The sequence below is a fragment of the Python bivittatus genome, unplaced genomic scaffold, assembly GCF_059951505.1.
Source record: "Python bivittatus isolate LINGU-HERP-01145 unplaced genomic scaffold, Pbiv_v1 ctg000370_np1212, whole genome shotgun sequence".
NCBI lineage: Eukaryota > Metazoa > Chordata > Lepidosauria > Squamata > Pythonidae > Python > Python bivittatus.
Genome location: NW_028277062.1, coordinates 2,921,736 through 2,938,210, shown reverse-complemented (window position 1 = coordinate 2,938,210; position 16,475 = coordinate 2,921,736). Strand labels below are relative to the sequence as shown.

The following is a 16,475-nucleotide window of genomic DNA, read 5'->3' as shown; positions in this document are numbered from 1 at the left end:
GCCGCCAGGTGGGAGGAGGAGGGGCGGGGAGGGGCGGGGGGCGGAGCTCGGCTTGACCCGAAAGGCCAGGCGGGCGCTGGGGCTTCCAGCCCGGGGCCAGGCGGGACCTCCCACCCGGGTGGCGGGGTGGGGCGGGCGGGCAGCCAGGCGCCTTGCCCAGCTCGGGGCGCTCGTCTCCCCGGGGAGCTCCGGGGTCAGGCGCGCGGAAGCATCCTCGGGCCCTCGCGTCTTTGCTCCTGGCCCTGCGTGGGCGGGGGTCTCGGCGGACCTCCAGGGATGCGGGAGAAGCCACGGGCTGAATCCGGGGTACAAGCCGGGCCTGCAGCGCGCCTCTTCTGCGGCAGCTGCTCTTGGGGTGGTGGGAACTCGGCAGGGAGTGATGCGGGAGGCTTCGTGGGCCAAAGGTGGCCCCGGAGACGGGAGAACGGAGGGGCGGGATCTTGGGAAAGAGGAGAATCGTTCCGAAGAGGCGCGGGAGGGAGGAAGGAAGGAACCAGACTGGGGAAATTTGCCCCCGCACCGAGTTTCAGCGCTTGGGGCGCCTCCTCCGGCCGCGCTAGCCTGGCGCCACGACGCTCGCTCTCCGACTGCCGGGGTTCGTGTCCCCATGCGTCGTCACCCGCGACTCACCCCAGCACCCCCCCCCCCGGAGCCTGTCTTTAGCTGCACAGCGTCTGGGGGGCAGGGAGGGAGGGGCCGCGTAAAATAGAGGTCGCCACTGCAGCCCTGCGATTGCCGCCTTGTCCACCCCCGGGGTATTTTTGATCCTCTGCAATACATGTCAGCCAAGCTGTGGGGCTTCACTTGCACAGTCGTGGTCACCATCTTGACTTTTCTGCCCCCCACCCTGCAGACACCCCTGTTTAGATGTTCTGAGCTTAAGGAGGCCTCTTTGTCTTCTTCCAATGGAAGTCTTGCTGGGCCAACAGTTGATGGTGTCTCTGGGAGAGGCACCTGGCAGCTCCGATTGACTCTGAGACCTGCTGCAGCCCCCTCCCCCATGCCTGCCCCTCCCCTTTGGGGCTCTTAACTGGGGCTGAAGGCGACATGGCTGCTGCAGGGGCACCTGATCACAGAACATCTGCCCACAACCATTACGGGGCACCACATGGGCACGGGGTCAGCATTCTTATGGGCAAGCACCGCAGCTGCTTTGAAGCCCGCGCCAAGGAGTCTTCTGAAAGATGGCTGGACTGTAAGAAAAAGGGCTCTGCTCGGTGTCGCCTGGGAAAGGCACAGCTAGCGGTGTGTTTGTGGTTATGACTTACGGTTTTGTACTGTTTTTGCTGATCAGGGTTTTGTGTGGTCATACATTTGACTTTTCCCTACACCAGTGCAATTTTGAGTACTCCAGGGGCTACTTCCTAGTGCCGTCGGCCACCAGTCAGGACCGGCGCTGCCATTCCTGTGCTGGGACAGGTGGGAGCTGGCGTGAAACCAGCAAACGTGCTGCCCGGTTCCCCTTTTTGCCTGCATGACGGGTCACAGAGCAGGGAAGACTGCTGACTGAGGCACCAGGAGACCCTCATCCACAGCTCTCCTCCACTCCACCAACCTAGCCATTTCCAGACACGGGTTCAGTGCCCTTCGGGAAGAACGCTCCACCTGTGTTCAGAAGGTGGACGTTGGATGCAACGGGAAAAAATTGCTTTGGAGAAGAGGCCCACAGGGACATTGGGAGCATCAAAGACACTGTCTCGCAGGAATGTCCGGGGATGGTGTCAAAAAAGTCAAGATGGCAGCTGCAACCGTGTGATAATCCCCCCTTTTACAAGTGTCTCATATGTGATATGTGCAATAAAAGAGGCAGGGCTTGATCCCATGGTTGCAACCACTGTGATTTTTGGCAACTGCCCACACCCCGACAGCTGCCCTCCCACCTTGGCTTCTGCAGGAGTTGCCACTCAGCTGCCCACAAATGGGGGGGATTAAGGATGTGTTTTACCTCTGCAACAGGGGAGTAGTGGTGAGGAGAGGAATATTTTCTCTGCAGGGGTCAGATTTACAAAACTGAAGGTCTTAAATTAGCAAGCTAAACAATTAAGAGGTTGTAGCCTCTTCGGTTTGTTGTAGCTGCTCCGTCCGACAAGTCCCAGCAATGTGGTTTCGACATGATCGATTGCGCAGGAGGCCCCATATCACTCCCCGAGCCAGAGTCAAGCCTCTAACTGTTTGTTTCCCCCACCCACACACATTGCTCCGAGCCATGAACAGACAGCAGTGCTGACACACGGTCTGCATCTCCAATGCAGCGGGATTGCAAAACGCAGCGGCGAACCCGGAGGGCCATGAGTCCATATGCTTCGAGGGGGTACTCAGCCCATCTGCCTGTTTTTGACGCACCTTCTTTGCCAATCCACACTTGCACGCAGAGTGTGAACAAACACACACTTGCCTTTGTTCAGATACTTCACACGCTTTTCTTTTTTCTAGCACTTGCACTTATTTTACATATACACGCATTCCTGTGTGCGCGAACAAAGCATGCTTTCTGGGTGGGAATGGTGATGGAGCCAGCCACATTCCTGCACACCGGGGTCCACATCTTTTCACTCGTGCACGTTCGCTGCTCGTGTGCCAAGGGAGGGGATGCTAGGAGCGGCCTGCGTCCTTCCCCTCCCATCCCACTGAGGCATCTACTTGGTTCCAAGGCCGGGACGGAGCCAAAACCTACAAGCAGAAAAGGGAAAAATGGCTGTCCAGACAACCTTTAGTGACCTGTTGCACAGGGTGATTTATGGTGCAAGTATGCAGAATGTGTCGCACGCAGCTTTCTGCAAGCTGCCGGCCCTCCAGGATTCCCAGCTCAGTGCTAGCTCAGAATTCTGGGAATTCAGTCCCTTGAGGGCCGGGGGTTGGGGAAGGCTGCTGACGTGGGTACAAGCCACTGCCCCTTTAGACTGCATCCAGACCACGTGGTAATCCTTGAACCCAGGGGGATGAAGCACATGGCGCCCAAACAGATAAATTGTGAAAGGGTAAGGTGACTCCTGGGTTCACAGAAGACCTGGGCTAGATTCGCCGAACCATTTGAAGCACAAGCTGTCCGACTTTGGTTGACCTAGACTAATGTTTTTCAAACTTGGCCACTTTAAGAGGGGTGGACTTCAACTCCCAGAATTCCCCTGCCAGCATGGCTGGCAGGGGAATTCTGGGAGTTGAAGTCCACCCCTCTTAAAGTGGCCAAGTTTGAAAAACACCGACCTAGACCAAGCCATGCAAGGATTCCACAACGTCATCAGTGCCTTGACCCACCCACAGGCAAAGCATGTGGGGTCTGCCTGAGAGACCCTGACCCACGCTTTCATGAAGGAGAACCCTCCTCCACACGATCTCCATCCTCCTGGGAGCCACCTCCCCATTCAGCGCCCCCCGCCCCATTCTGGGCGGCCTCCTGGCCGTCTGCCCACCTCCCCCAGGAAAGGCCACTCACTCCAGCGCACAGGAGACCAGTCCCAGGAGGAAGCAGGAGCCGGAGAGGATAAGGAGCAGCTGGATGACCTTTGGCAAGCCTTGGTACTCTGTGGGGCAGAGGAGAAGCAAGGGGGGAGTTCCCTGGGGAGGAAGGGAGGGCGGTGGCCCCAGAGAGCAGGGAGGGAGGGACACCGGAAGAGCCTGGGAAAGCAGCAGTGGAGGGGGGAAACGGGAACAGCAGGTGGGGAAAGAGGCTGGGGGTGGGGGGCAAGAAGGGGGGGGAAACCAGGCGGGGAGGGGGAGCAAACTGGGAGAACCGGGCAGGCTCAGCCAGGGAGGGAGAGAGGGGCCCGCTGCCCACCAGGCTACCGCCAGGGAGGGGGCAGGAGAGGAGGGTGGTGGGGCCGGCCTCTCACCTGGGTAGCAGGTCCTCACGTCCCAACAGGGCATCTCCACCCTGCGGCAGGTGGAGCAGTTGAACAGGGAGGCCACGACCTCTGCCAGGAGAGAACGGGGGGGGGGGTTAGCCGTGGCCCTTGGCCCTGTGGCCCCAAGTTGCACAGGTGAACTGTGGCTCCCCTGCAGAGGCGCTGGGGGGGGCTATGCAAGGTCAGCGAGGGAGGCCGTTCTCCTCGGCTTCCCCCACCCTGCGCCCAGAGCGGCTTCTTTCACTCCAGTCGCCTTTCTGCTTTAATGCCAGCCAGCCCTGCCGGGCAAGACGCAGCTCTGCCCGCCTGCTCCCAGGCCGTTCATTAATTGATTAAATCTGCCGACATTGGCTGGTGACTAAAGGGAATCCCTTCGTGGCTGAGGCGGATCCCAGCAATTTATGAGAGTAATTGGCATCTTGAAGGAGCTCGGAATGGACGAGGCGCCTCTTTTAGGGCAAGGGCAATTCTCGGGATTTTGCTTTCAAATTCATCCAGGCAGGGTCATTGGGGGTTCAAGAAGTCAAGAGGGAAGGTGCATGTGAAAAAGAGGTGTGGTTTTGCACAATTGAGGCGGCCACCTTGTCCTATGTTGACTGCCCCAATCCCCTTACGTCCAAGATGCCTTTTTAAAAAGTCAATTTCAAAGGCTTTTGGTAAAGATTAGATTTGTCTTATTTCTGCCTTTCCCCCCTTTTGTGCCAGAGGCATTGAAATATTTGCATGGGCTCTGTTCCTAGGGGTAATATAGAGGGGGTTTGCCCTTAAAGAGCAGGATTTTATTCTCTATTTATTATTAAATTTATAGCGCACCTTTCTGTACCAACACTCATGGCAGCTGACAACAATTTAAAAATGCAAAATGTAGCAGAAATATCAATATAATGAAAATCAAAGTCGGGCTTTAAGATCAATCAAACGTCATTAAAATAATTATCCATCAGATGCTTTGTGGGGAAGCCCAGCCCTTCTCCCCAAACTTACGACAAGCAGGAGGACACAGGGCTAGAAGAGAAAGAATTAAAAAAATATATAAATTGTTAGAAAGCAGATGGACACAAAAAATAAATACCCCAGACATGAGTAACTGGGAACAACCCTTGGCTGATAACCATGAGGACTAGATCCCTGTGTGACCTGCAAAACTTTTGGAGCAAATGATGCTTTTGAATTTGGGGTAGGCTGTCCTTGCACACCCCCGTAGCCCACAGATGACTTGATGTTTGTCCATTATCCAATACCACCAGTGTCAGTGGCCCCCTAATCCTGGGCGTGTAAGATCATTTGGGGAGAAGACTAGACACACTCTGCAAACAGAATCACAAAATGTGAGGATCAGAGGGGACCTTCAAGGTCATCTAGTCCACCCCCCGCCGGCTCTGCTTCCTGTCTGAGCAACGCCCCAGCACTGCTGGACCCATACGTCAAATGATGCTGCAGAGTCAGACTCAGCATCTCTGTTTAGGAAATTCCTCCGAGCTGAGTCGCAGGCATCTGCCAGGACAAGCAGAAACCCTCGTCTCGGAGGCGAGCGAGCGCCATTGCGAAGAAAGCAGGCAGACAGGTCAACAGGCCAAACAACACCCCTGATAGCTGAGTGCGGCTTCTCACACCTTCCCGGGTCTCCCCTGGCATCTTAACCTCATGAAGCCAGTTCCAAAACTTCGGGACGTCAGCAAAACTTTGCTTTATTTCTGAGGAAAAAAAGAGGAGAGTCCTGCAGAGCTGTGGACTATGGCTCCCACCATCCCCAGCCACACCCAGAGGCTGCCTTGACCAATTTGTCCAGGGAAAAGCCAGCCAGCCAGCCAGCCAGCCACCCTGGCACCCTGCCGAAGCCCCCCAGGACTGGGGGCCCCGGGACACTTACCTATCACCCGGAGGACGCGATGGGCTTTTTCCAGGAGCAGATCCAGAGCCACCTCGTCTGGGCAGGGGAAGCAGAGAAGGGGGTCATGGAGGACTGTGCTGCAAGCCGGGGCTGGGCCTGGGGGAGATCTGGCTGGGGAAAAGCTGGTGGCCAGCCCTGCTTGGCCCTGAAGCCCGGAAAGCAGTGCGGGCTAACCCTGTGTTGTTTGGCCTGGCCTACCTCGCAGGGCCCGTGGTCCGGAGGCTTATGAGACCCAGCACCCAGGAAGCCTCTCTTGGAGGAGCACGAAATTTAAGGGGGAAAAAAAAAACTGCAATGGAGGCAGATTTGCACAGCTGGCTGAACCTGGCTGTGAAATTGATGCCTTTTATGGACTGACATACTCCCTTGAACCCTAAAGTAACCAAGTTGTCCGCATTCGCACAAGCAAGCCACAAGTCCACCCCAAGCTGAGCTCCACACCCCAGCTGGCTTGGGCCTTTCCGGGATGCGACTGACCAGTGGAGTTACTTTAACCCTAGGAATGACCAGCCTTGGGGTCAGTGTCACCCTTTGCAAGATCTTTTGCGTGATCTCACAGCACAGCAGCCTCCCCTACAAAATGACCTAGTTAAATGTGTGGGAACACGGCCAATAGCCATCTTGGCATCCCCAAATGTCTTGGGCCTCAGATCCCAGAACGCACAGCCAGCACGGCCTCTGGAGGAGGCCAGCCTGGGAAAGGCTGAGAGCCTATTTTCTCCAGTGCCCTCCGTACTCCGTGGGGACCTGCATTTTCTTCCCTGAGCACGGACAAGACGGTTGAGGTGCAGAGTCTGTGAAAAGTCAGAACCACTTCTCTAGGTGCTAATGACAACAGGAATGATCTGAGGGATACATAAATATTTTACAGGTAGTCCTCGACTTACGACCATTCGCTTAATGACCATTTGAAGTTACAACAGTGTTGAAAGAAGTGACTTACGACTGGTCCTCGCACTTACAGCCATCACAGCGTCCCCATAGTCACATGATCAAAATTTGGGCACTTGGCAACCGGCGTATATTTACAATGGCCACAGCATCCTGGGGTCACCTGATCACCATTAGTAATCTTCCCAGCCAGCTTCTGACTAGCCAAGTCAACAAGGGAAGCCAAATTCACTTAACAACCACAGCAAAAACGGTCATAAAATCGGGTGTGAGTCACTTAACGACTTCATTGCTTAGCACTAGAAGTTCTGGTCCCAGTTGTGGTCGTAAGTTGAGTACTACCTGTACTGAGATGTGAACTGCAGCAAAATGTTGCAGCTTCACATCCTCTCGCTAGCCCTCCATGAAACGCATTCGGCATCCTAGTATTGCTCTTTCCCTCGCCAAAAGGCAGGATGCTGCTGGAGTATTTGGCGTTTGCATTTTACTGGTACAATGGGCAGCAAAGCAACTCTGGCCGACCAGGCCGTGCTGGGCACAGGGCTACATTATTCCTATGGGTCAGGCTTCTCCTCAGCACGATTCTTCCCCTCCTTCTTCATCCCCCCTCCACCCCGGGCTGGTTCAGGGTCCTGGCATCTCTACCTAAGGCAAAGTCCCGAACGGCCTCTCCCCCCCAGGGGTAGTTGGAGCAGGTGCCCTGGTGGAAGCGTTCTCGATAGCGGGCACAGAGCTGGGCAAAGCGCACCCGCAGGTTTTTGAACTGCGGCCCGCAGTTGAGGCAAGCCTCTGCGCTGGGGCCCCGGCTGGCCAGAAGGAAGAGGAAGAGGACTGCTGTGGCGGTCAGCAGGCCACCTGGCCCCAGGGCCCCTGGGGTGGAGGGTGCTGGAGGGCCCATGGTGGGCAGCAGCTCGGCGGAGCTGGGAAGGGGTGGGTGGGGCCCTCAGGGACTTCCGGAACCCCCTTTCCACGGTCCGTTTGGGCCGTGGCTTTGGCGACGGTTCTAGAGCCCCGAGGTTCATCCTTGGCGGAGCAGGAGAGCAGCCCTCAAGGCCGGTGGGCCATCTGGGGGGTGAAGCCAGGAAGGGGCATCTGGGGACGGGTTTCAAGCAAGTGGAAGCGTGTTTGTCTTTCCGCGAGGAGAATTTTTTCAGTTTTTAGGGGGGGACCACGCTGGGACAAGGGAAGAAAGGCATTAGGACCGAAGACCCCTTGATGCCTCGGGCCCCTGCCGTCTTATTTGCTGGGAATGCTGGGACGTGCACCCCTATCTTTGGGGCGGCTGGAGGACTGCCCTCCTTTGCAATGGGCTTCCTCTGAAGACTCTTCTCAAACGCCCCTGGGGCTGAAACCAGCAAGTAGGAAAGCAGGGGCCAATCCTTACTCCAGTGTTTCTCAACCTTGGCCACTTGAAGATGGGTGGACTTCAACTCCCAGAATTCCCCAGCCAGCCATGAATTCCTCCTCCTCATCTGTGAAAGTTTCTTATTTTGGGACGCTGTGCCTACCGCTGTGGGGGTGTCGATGCTCTTTTGGACCCCTGGATTTGCGACGGCTTTCTTGGGATTTTTGGAGTGCCACTATTGCGCTGGGTGAATGTCGCCCGCCCTGTTCAGTGCCGGTGTTCTCGAAGGGCAGGCTGTAATTTTTGATAAAGCTAACGCATCTTCTGCACGCCCTGGCAGGCACACCCTTGTGGCTTATTCACACCGCCCGGGGCTGAGGCGGCTGCGGGTGTCACGTGAGGCTTGACCTAAATTCTGGCTTGGGCCTGAGTAAGCACCCTCCCCAGGCCCACTTCTCCCTGCGCGCGGCTCTGACACACAGACGGGTGTGTCACGGGCACATGCTCCCAGACTCACAACTCTCCCGTGCACTGTGCGGCCCAATCTTTCGCTCCCCGTCCTCTGCCCTTCCCACCCTTCCTGGAAGAGACCCAGGCAAAGTTCAGACCAGACGGTTGGCGCATGAGAGGGCTGGGTTTCAAGGAGGCCCCGGCACATCTGCAGCCGGGCCAGAATTCTGCGGTTCCTGCGAGACGCTGCAGGTCCGAGGGGCCAGGTGGCATATCCCCAATGGAGCCTGCGCGGAGGGCTCCTTTTCCCAGGCCCCCCTCACCTGGACCCTGAGCATGCAGGAGGAAAGGGGGGGTGACTGTCAAGGCGCTGCAGAGCATGGGGAACCCCCTCCCCAAGACCAAGAATGGTGGAGTTGGAAGGTCCCCCCCAAGGATCATAGTCAGGGTGCCGCAGAACCAGTTTCACCGTCTCTGAGTGGTGCCTGTACAGCCTCTTCTTGACAATCCCCATGGTGGCCAAATCCTGGCTTGCTTAAAAGCACCACCTCCCTTTGAAGATACAGCAGACGGGCATTCAGCAGGCCGACAGCAACGGTGCACCGCGGGCTCCCAGCAAAGCAGCCCTAAGCAGAAGCAGAAGCAGAAGCAGAAGCAGAGCGTATATCCCCTTGGCCTACTACGTTGCAAAGAAAAGGCAGACACGGGGGTAAATCACAGCGTGACGGTGGAATGGTTTCGATAAACCCATCTGGGTGACCTTACTCCAGTGTTTCTCAACCTCGGCCCCTTGAGCATTAGCTGGCTGGGGAGTTCTGGGAGTTGAAGTTCACCCATCTTCAAGTCGCTGAGGTTGAGAAACACTGGGTTAAGGAACCCCTTAAGAGTCCCCTCTTCCCCCTCAGCCCTCTCCCTCCCCCGCAATAAGCCCCACACCCTGCATTGGGCATCCGTGGAAGGCGAATCCTCGGCACTTCCTGCCAGCCACTGGAGAGCGCCCGTTGGAGATCCACTCGGAGAATGACGCCATCTGCTGCCTTGGCTCCGGCAGACAGTGGGAGCTGCGCCCTCTGCTGGCTAAGCGGTGCAGCTGCACGTTGGCCTTAAAACATCTGGTCGCCAGAGGTTTATCCTACGAATAGCTAACCCAGTTCACTGTTCCCAGTGGGGACAGCAGCCCAGTGCATCTGAGAAACCCCAAGCAGTGGGAGGAAGACCAACTGCCTGGTTCCAGGAGCAAAATTATTCCAGATATGTAGTTTTTTCTGGCAGCACAGGGTTTGTGGGGCTTTTCTCCTTACCTCTCACTCCCAAAGAGAACCTAGCACCCAAGGCAGAGAATGCATGGCCTCTCTTCAGCATCCCCTGCCTGGGTGCCCTCCGGACGGGGACCAACTTTCAGTAGTAGCCATGCTGAGTCGAGAAGCTTGGGATTTGTAGTCCCCACCTCTGGAGAAGGTCCAAGGTGGGAGAGCTCACAGCTCAGCCGCTGGTTTATGCTGTAGTTTGGGCTCTCGTGATGGTGAACCAGCCCTCCGTTCTGCCGAACGGGATTTTGGCAAGATGGAAGGAAGCGGGCATTGAATATTGAGTATTTTCTATTAAAGGAAGCTAAGCTGCCATTTTGGGTATGCACCCGATTATTTGCAAACTAAAATATGCAGCTAATGCAAATGGAGTCTTTTGGTATATTTAAAGCAAACACACTTTAGTGCATGAAAAAAAAATCCCCCAGGCCGGCCATTCTCAAATCCACCCATTTCCGCGCATGCTAATCTCCACTTAGCTGTTGCGGCCCACACAGATCCCGGGGTCAAGGACGCAGCTAGACAACAGATGTCGATGTGGCTCCCAGAATCTCACATCTAACACGTCTTTCCTGGCCGCAGCATTTGCGGATTTCATTTTAACATCACGTAAGTTGAGGAACAGCGACGGAGAGATCGGTGGGCTGGTATATCCGGGCGCAGCATCCACCGATTCCCAGATGTTGTTACATCTCACAAACAGCTGGGGAATCTGCTGGCCTCCCTTGCCCAGCAACCCCAGATTTCAAGGCAAGACCATATGGAAAAGCAACACTGGCAAGCTTTATTGGAACAGGGCAATCAAACCGAGGGCCTCACATTCCCCTGAGCTGCTGCAAAGCCCACTCCCCATCCCACCCCCCAGACAGGCAGGCCCCGACATTGCTCTTGAAACAGGCAAATCAGTCCAGATGGAGCTTGTATGACGTTCTTCCCATTTTCCACCCCAGCTGAAAACACATTTATTCGCTATTTTTGTGTCTGGCAGGTCATCGCCGGCAAAAGATGAAGGCACCAGGAAAACTGACCCTAGGAAGCCATCTAGGGCAGCATTTCTCAACCTTTCAGATGTGTGAGACTACAGTTCCCATAATCCCCCACTAGCAGCTTGGAGCGGCCTTTTGTGTGCAGAGCATAGAAAGCCTCTCAGGTATGATACCATAAATTAGAAGCAAAATAAATTAAAAAGGAAGGTGTACAACGACTACCCCCATTAATTACATGCACACCCCAAAAATCATGTTCATTAATTGCAGGGCAAAAACTAGTCAGAGGCCAGCTGAACTGTTACAGCATCCACTTGACAATAATCTGAACATCTTGGAAAAACACTGCCTCCTGGCGTCTTAAAAACTAGATACATTTTGGTGGACTGCAATTTACCCCATCAGGTGTGAATTATAATCCACCATGGCTTACGCGAAACTAAAACAAACCAGGTTCATCATTTTGGGGTCATAAGACTCGCTGGGCAAGCGAAGGGTTGGGCAGAAAAAGCAGCTCATTTTTTGCAAACTTTAAAGGAGGCCCATGAAGATCAAGGACCAGTGCTTCCCAACCTCAGCCACTTTAAGATGGGTGGACTTCAACTCCCAGAATTCCCCAGCCAGCCAACTCTGGGAGTTGAAGTCCGCCCATCTGAAAGTGGCTGAGGTTGGGAAGCACCACAAAGGGCTGAGCAGCTCTTCAGATTAAAGGCAAGGAAAGGCTGGGGGCACACGGAGTCTGAGAATACTTGTGGGGGTACAGTTGCTGAATGGTGCCCTGCGTGCGCCACCCTCCTCCTGCTTTGAATCCAAACCACTGCTGAGCACAAAGGTGTGGACAGGCCCACTGGCAGCCAACTTCTGCAATGCTCCCCGTTTACCCCATAGCTGTAGGCCTGCCATATCCTCCCCAGGCTCCCCCACATCTCAGGGCACTTGGCTTTTGCTCCTGGGCCTCCAGGAAAAGCCACAATGATGTCACATGCGCCACGAGGTCACTGCACAAACGAGATGAATTCCATGTACGGATTTCAGGCTGCGGTCCACACAGATGACCTAGCGTGGGCCGTTTACACAAGCGCGTTGTGACGTGCATGACATCATTTGCAGGAGAGCGTCACCGTGATGTCACTGTCCCTCCCCACCGATGCTCCTGCCTCCCCCGTCCATCTCCCCACGTAGATTCTTCATCGCCGCAGCCAAGGAGGGAAGATTTGGACAGAGGGACCACGTCCACGGCTCTTCTGCTTTGCTGCTACGTCGGAGGCCGAAAGCAGAGGCAACGGATGAGATCTAGAAGGGGGGGGAGAAGAAGGGGGGGGAACGGGAGAGAAACTGTAAAGCCTCTCTGATCAAGCCACACAAAGGCAGACTTTGGCTCTGCAGACAAAGGCCTGTTTGTCAGGGCCACAGAAGGGAGTTTTTCTTCTCCCTCTGACCTCCAGGCATCGCCACGTACCACTCGCTGCCCACCCCAGAGAGAGCGCATCTTCTCCACGCAGGCTTCCCCAACCGGTGGCCCTCCGGGACTGCCGTTCCCCCATTCCCTGCCCAGCCCACTTTTTAGGGCACGTTCCTTTCGAGCGCTCAGATCCTCACCCTGGAGAGCAAAACTTGGCGTTCCTCATCCTCATCCTCTTCCCTCCCTCCCATCGTGAACTGGGAGATCACGCAGCTTTTTGGAGCTCCGCCCAGTTTGGCATCTTCAAAGGGCCGCTGTGCCCTCGAAGCAGCCGCCTAACCCTGGAAGGCACCTTGCCTGCCCACTCCAGTGCCAGGTCTCAGGAGAAGCCCTCCCTGCCATCCCCCTCTTCTCTCCCGGCTTCAGGCATCGTGCCACCTTTAAAGCCAGGGGCCCTTGGCAAAACCAGAAACGTGGCCCTGCCGTGAGGGCAAGGCCCGCGAGACTTGGATGTTGGGCTAAGCCGGAGTAAGGTTTGTTTGATTTCAGCTTGAGGTGCTGCATGAATCCACCCACTCTGGCTTGTGGCATAACACAACAGAGCCAACCGGCTTAGGCATGTTTATGCAATAAACATGGTTACGTGAACTCCAGCTCTGAACAGCACATGCTTTATTTCCCTCAGGAAAAGGGCCGCAGTCTGCTTCACATCCCACTTTAGTGTTGTGGGTCCTGGGGGGAGGACGAGCAAGGGACACCCTGGGTCTCGCAACATCATGGTGCCCGTGAGGTCATCGTGGCTTCTTCTGGCCGCTTACCCTGTCGATTCTGCTCGAGGCAGAGCTGGCTGCCACAGTCTACCTCTCTGCCCTGGTGTTCGGGGGGACGCCGCTCAATGCCGCGCAAGCCGCACAGAGCGGGCATTCAGGATATCCGCCGGGTCAGGGAACACCAAATCCACGCGGAAGCCTTGCGCGAGTGCCACCTTCAGCACCTCCTCCAGGAATTCATTGGAGGACCTGATCTCTCTGCCGTCCACACGCAGGGGGTGCAGCTTCTGTTTGGCATACTCTGCAGTGGGCAGAGCAGGTGGGCATGGGGCCCACTCCAAGCAAAGGTGGTGGCACATTGTGCTTTCTACATGGGACGTTTCTGGAGAACAGTCCGGCGTCTCATCATCCGTTTCCACATCTTCTTCCATGGAATCGCCCAGGCAAATTCTCAGATCGCCATTAGACGACCAACCGTCCAGCTGCCTCTTACGTCCTCTGCCCTCCCTGTGGGCTGCGTGGACTTCTGGAAACCCTGGCCCTCTCTGAGACTGGTCCGGCTTCCCCCCAGAAGGCCCTTTGTCCAAACTCCCGTTGGCGCATTCGGGGCGGCCCAGGCGTCTACGTAGGACGGCCAGGAAGTGCCTGTCCGTGCAGAAGACGTTGGCCGTGAAGATCTCAAGGCAGCAAGAGCTGAGTTCGTAGTTCTGCGGCCCACGGCGCACGTTGAAGTGCAGCCGGCGCAGGTGCAAGTCCACATCTGCGTGGAGCACCGCGTTGGTCCGCTGGCGCCACCGCTCCACCTCGACCCGCCGCAGCTCCTCCAGAAGGGGACGGATCTGGTAGAAGTCCGCCTCGGCCCGCAGCAGGGAGAGCTCGGCGTAGCCCTCCGGAAGGTCCAGCCGGCCAAAACGGAGGAAGTTCAGGACGTGGCGGAAGGTCTTGCCGTCCCGGTCGATGAAGTAGTTCCCGCAGCTGTCCAGGAGGGCTGGCTGTGGATCGCGGAACATGGCCCCCAGCATGGAGTCAGGGAACCGGGTCAGCGTGTCCAGCGTGGTGCTGTAGAGTTTCCCACCCACGTTCAGGGTCACGAGGTGGCCGGTCCGGCCCAGACCCTCGCAGGTATCCGGCATCCTCAAGAAGCCACCTGTGGGGAGGAGAAGAGGAGGGGGTGTTGCTCAGAGGGAGCCTTCAGGAGCCTTCAGCCCTGCCCAATTTGTTGGTGCACCTTTGGGCCACTAAACATTGGACAAAGGAAAATGTTCCCGAGCTCCCTGGCAAAAAACATTGCTTGATCCGCTCCACCCGCACTTTTGGGCTGGGGAAAGAAAGGGGACCTAGACAAGCAGGGACCCGGAGCAGAGCAGGGAGCCCGGGCACACGGGGCGGGGGGGCAAAGGTGCGCCTCCCTGGCCAGGTCGGGGCGGTTCCCGGCCTGGGACCTCCCCGTCGGAGTTGCTGCCTGCGGGGGCCGGGTGGGCTGGCGGAGCTCCGAGCAGGCAAGCCGATTCGCCGGCCTTTCGCTGAGATGTCCGAGGGGGCGGCGGGGGCGATCAGGAGGGGAAGCCGACAAGCGCACCTGTAAAGCCGGGAGGAGGAGCAGCGGCCTCGGACTCAGCCCCCCCATCGGCGCCGGCCTCGGAAGGATGCGGACTGGGGTCCTCCCCTCTCCCCTCCGTGCCCGAAAGCCGGGGCGCGTCCTGGGAGAGCCTTCGGGGCTGGCCCGGCAGAGGTCCCCGGGCTGGGGGGGCGAGGGTCCCGCCCGCGAAGTCTCCCCGGCCGCGCTTCGGGAAGCCGATCCGGCCGCCGGGGGGGCGCAGAGCGAGCGGGGGCCGTACCTGGCGGGCGCCTCGGCGCGGTCTCGGAGCGGCTCCGCGGCGCCGGTGCAGGAAGCCAAGCGCGTCTCGCCTGACTCAGCTTCTCTGGGCGCCGCCGCCGCCGCCCTTTATAGGGGAGGGAGCGGCGGGGGCGGGCGGAGTGGCTCCCCGCCCCGGGAAGGCCGGCCGGGGGGCCGGGGCTCTCGCTCCGCCGCTTCTGCCCCTCGGAGCCGCCAGGCTGGCCCTGCCCGCACCCCGGAGCCGCGCTCGGAGCGCCCCCCTGGGAATGCGCCCCTCGCCCTTCCGGCCCCCTCCCGGCGCGCACAGGGCCGGAGCAGCCCCGGACGCCCTGCGGGGGCAGCTGCGGCGGCGGCTCTCGTCGTCGTCCCGTCCCGAGCGCCGCCGGTCTCTGCCTCCCGGCCCGAGCGATGCCCGTCCGCCCGCCCGCCCGCCGCCAAGTCGGGCCGCAGGAGAGGCCCCGGCGGCGGCGGCGGCGGGAGCGAGGAGGGAAGCGGGGGTCTCTCCTGACCTGGAATTCCGCCTTCCTTGCGCGGCTTCTCCTAGCCCGTTTCTCGGGTGCAAGAGACGGACGAGCAGCCGGCAGCCGGTTCGGGGTCTGGGCAGCGCAGAAGCCAAGGGGGCGAATGCGTGGAGAAGCGAGGGCGGTGCAGGGAAGGTGGGAACCTGGGTTCGAGGCTCCCCGGGCCACGCAGGTTTCGTGGGAGACTCCGGGCCACTCCAATTTCTCCTTCTCCGCCCAGCTCAGCCTACCTTGCGGGGTGGTGGTGATGGGAAAGAATGGGAGGCAGGAATGCCCTACTATCTTGCAGGAAAGGCGGCTAGGAATGAACAGATAAAAGACTCCTGCGAAGGTCATTGCATCCGCCTTCTAAACAAAGAAGTAAGATAGATAAACGAGGGCCCCACGGCATGTGCATATATATATCTGTTCATTCCTAGCCGCCTTTCCTGCAAGATAGTAGGGCATTCCTGCCTCCCATTCTTTCCCATAACCACCACCCCGCAAGGTAGGCTGAGCTGGGCAGAGAAGGAGAAATTGGACTGGCCCGGAGTATGTATGTATGTATGTATGTATGTATAAATAAATATACATATATACACACACACACACAAACATATATATATATATATATATATATATATATATATATATATATATATTGTCTCGTCCATGTATAGACATTGTGGTAGTAGACAAAGACCAGAAGACAGCGGTAGTGATAGATTCCACAGAAGGTCGTGGAGAATAACAGGACTAAGATCCTGGGGGCTTCCAGATCCAGACAGACAGGCAGGTACTGGCCAATCAACCAGACCTCGTGGTAGTAGACAAGGACCAGAAGACGGGTGGTGATAGATGTAGCGGTGCCAAGTGACAGCCACATCAGGAAGGAGGAGTATGAGAAGCAGGAGAAGTACCGGGGCCTGAAGGAAGAACTAGAGAGGATGTGGAAAGTCAAGGCCAACGTGGTCCCAGTGGTGGTAGGAGCACTTGGGGCCGTGACTCCTAAGCCGGGAGAGGGGCTCCAACAGACCCCAGGAACAACATCAGAGCTCTCTGTGCAGAAGAGTGCAGTGCTAGGAACAGCTAAGAGACTCTGCAGAACCCTCAAACTCCCAGGCCTCTGGTAGAGGACCCGAGATTGAGGAAGACACGTACCACCCATAGGGGTGAGAGGGGATTTATATATATATATATATGTATATATCTATGTATGTATGTGTGTGTGTGTGTGTGTGTGTGTGTGTGTAT

The 16,475-nt window shown here is 57.2% G+C and overlaps 2 protein-coding genes across 2 annotated transcripts; both read right to left on the bottom strand.

The window, feature by feature from the left end:
- Window positions 1-2,409: 2,409 nt before the first annotated feature.
- TMEM95 (transmembrane protein 95) lies at window positions 2,410-7,522 on the bottom strand. Its single transcript, XM_088141989.1, has 7 exons — window positions 7,270-7,522; window positions 5,713-5,769; window positions 5,456-5,536; window positions 4,827-4,847; window positions 3,831-3,911; window positions 3,434-3,521; window positions 2,410-2,670 (listed from the first exon to the last, which is right to left on the bottom strand). The coding sequence occupies exons 1-7, from the start codon at window positions 7,520-7,522 to the stop codon at window positions 2,637-2,639; spliced, it is 615 nt and encodes a 204-aa protein (XP_087998115.1). The 3' UTR covers window positions 2,410-2,636.
- Window positions 7,523-11,411: 3,889 nt separating this feature from the next.
- KCTD11 (potassium channel tetramerization domain containing 11) lies at window positions 11,412-14,789 on the bottom strand. Its single transcript, XM_088142141.1, has 3 exons — window positions 14,723-14,789; window positions 12,933-14,031; window positions 11,412-12,005 (listed from the first exon to the last, which is right to left on the bottom strand). The coding sequence occupies exon 2, from the start codon at window positions 14,015-14,017 to the stop codon at window positions 13,007-13,009; it is 1,011 nt and encodes a 336-aa protein (XP_087998267.1). The 5' UTR covers window positions 14,018-14,031; window positions 14,723-14,789; the 3' UTR covers window positions 11,412-12,005; window positions 12,933-13,006.
- Between the last annotated feature and the right edge of the window lie 1,686 nt (window positions 14,790-16,475).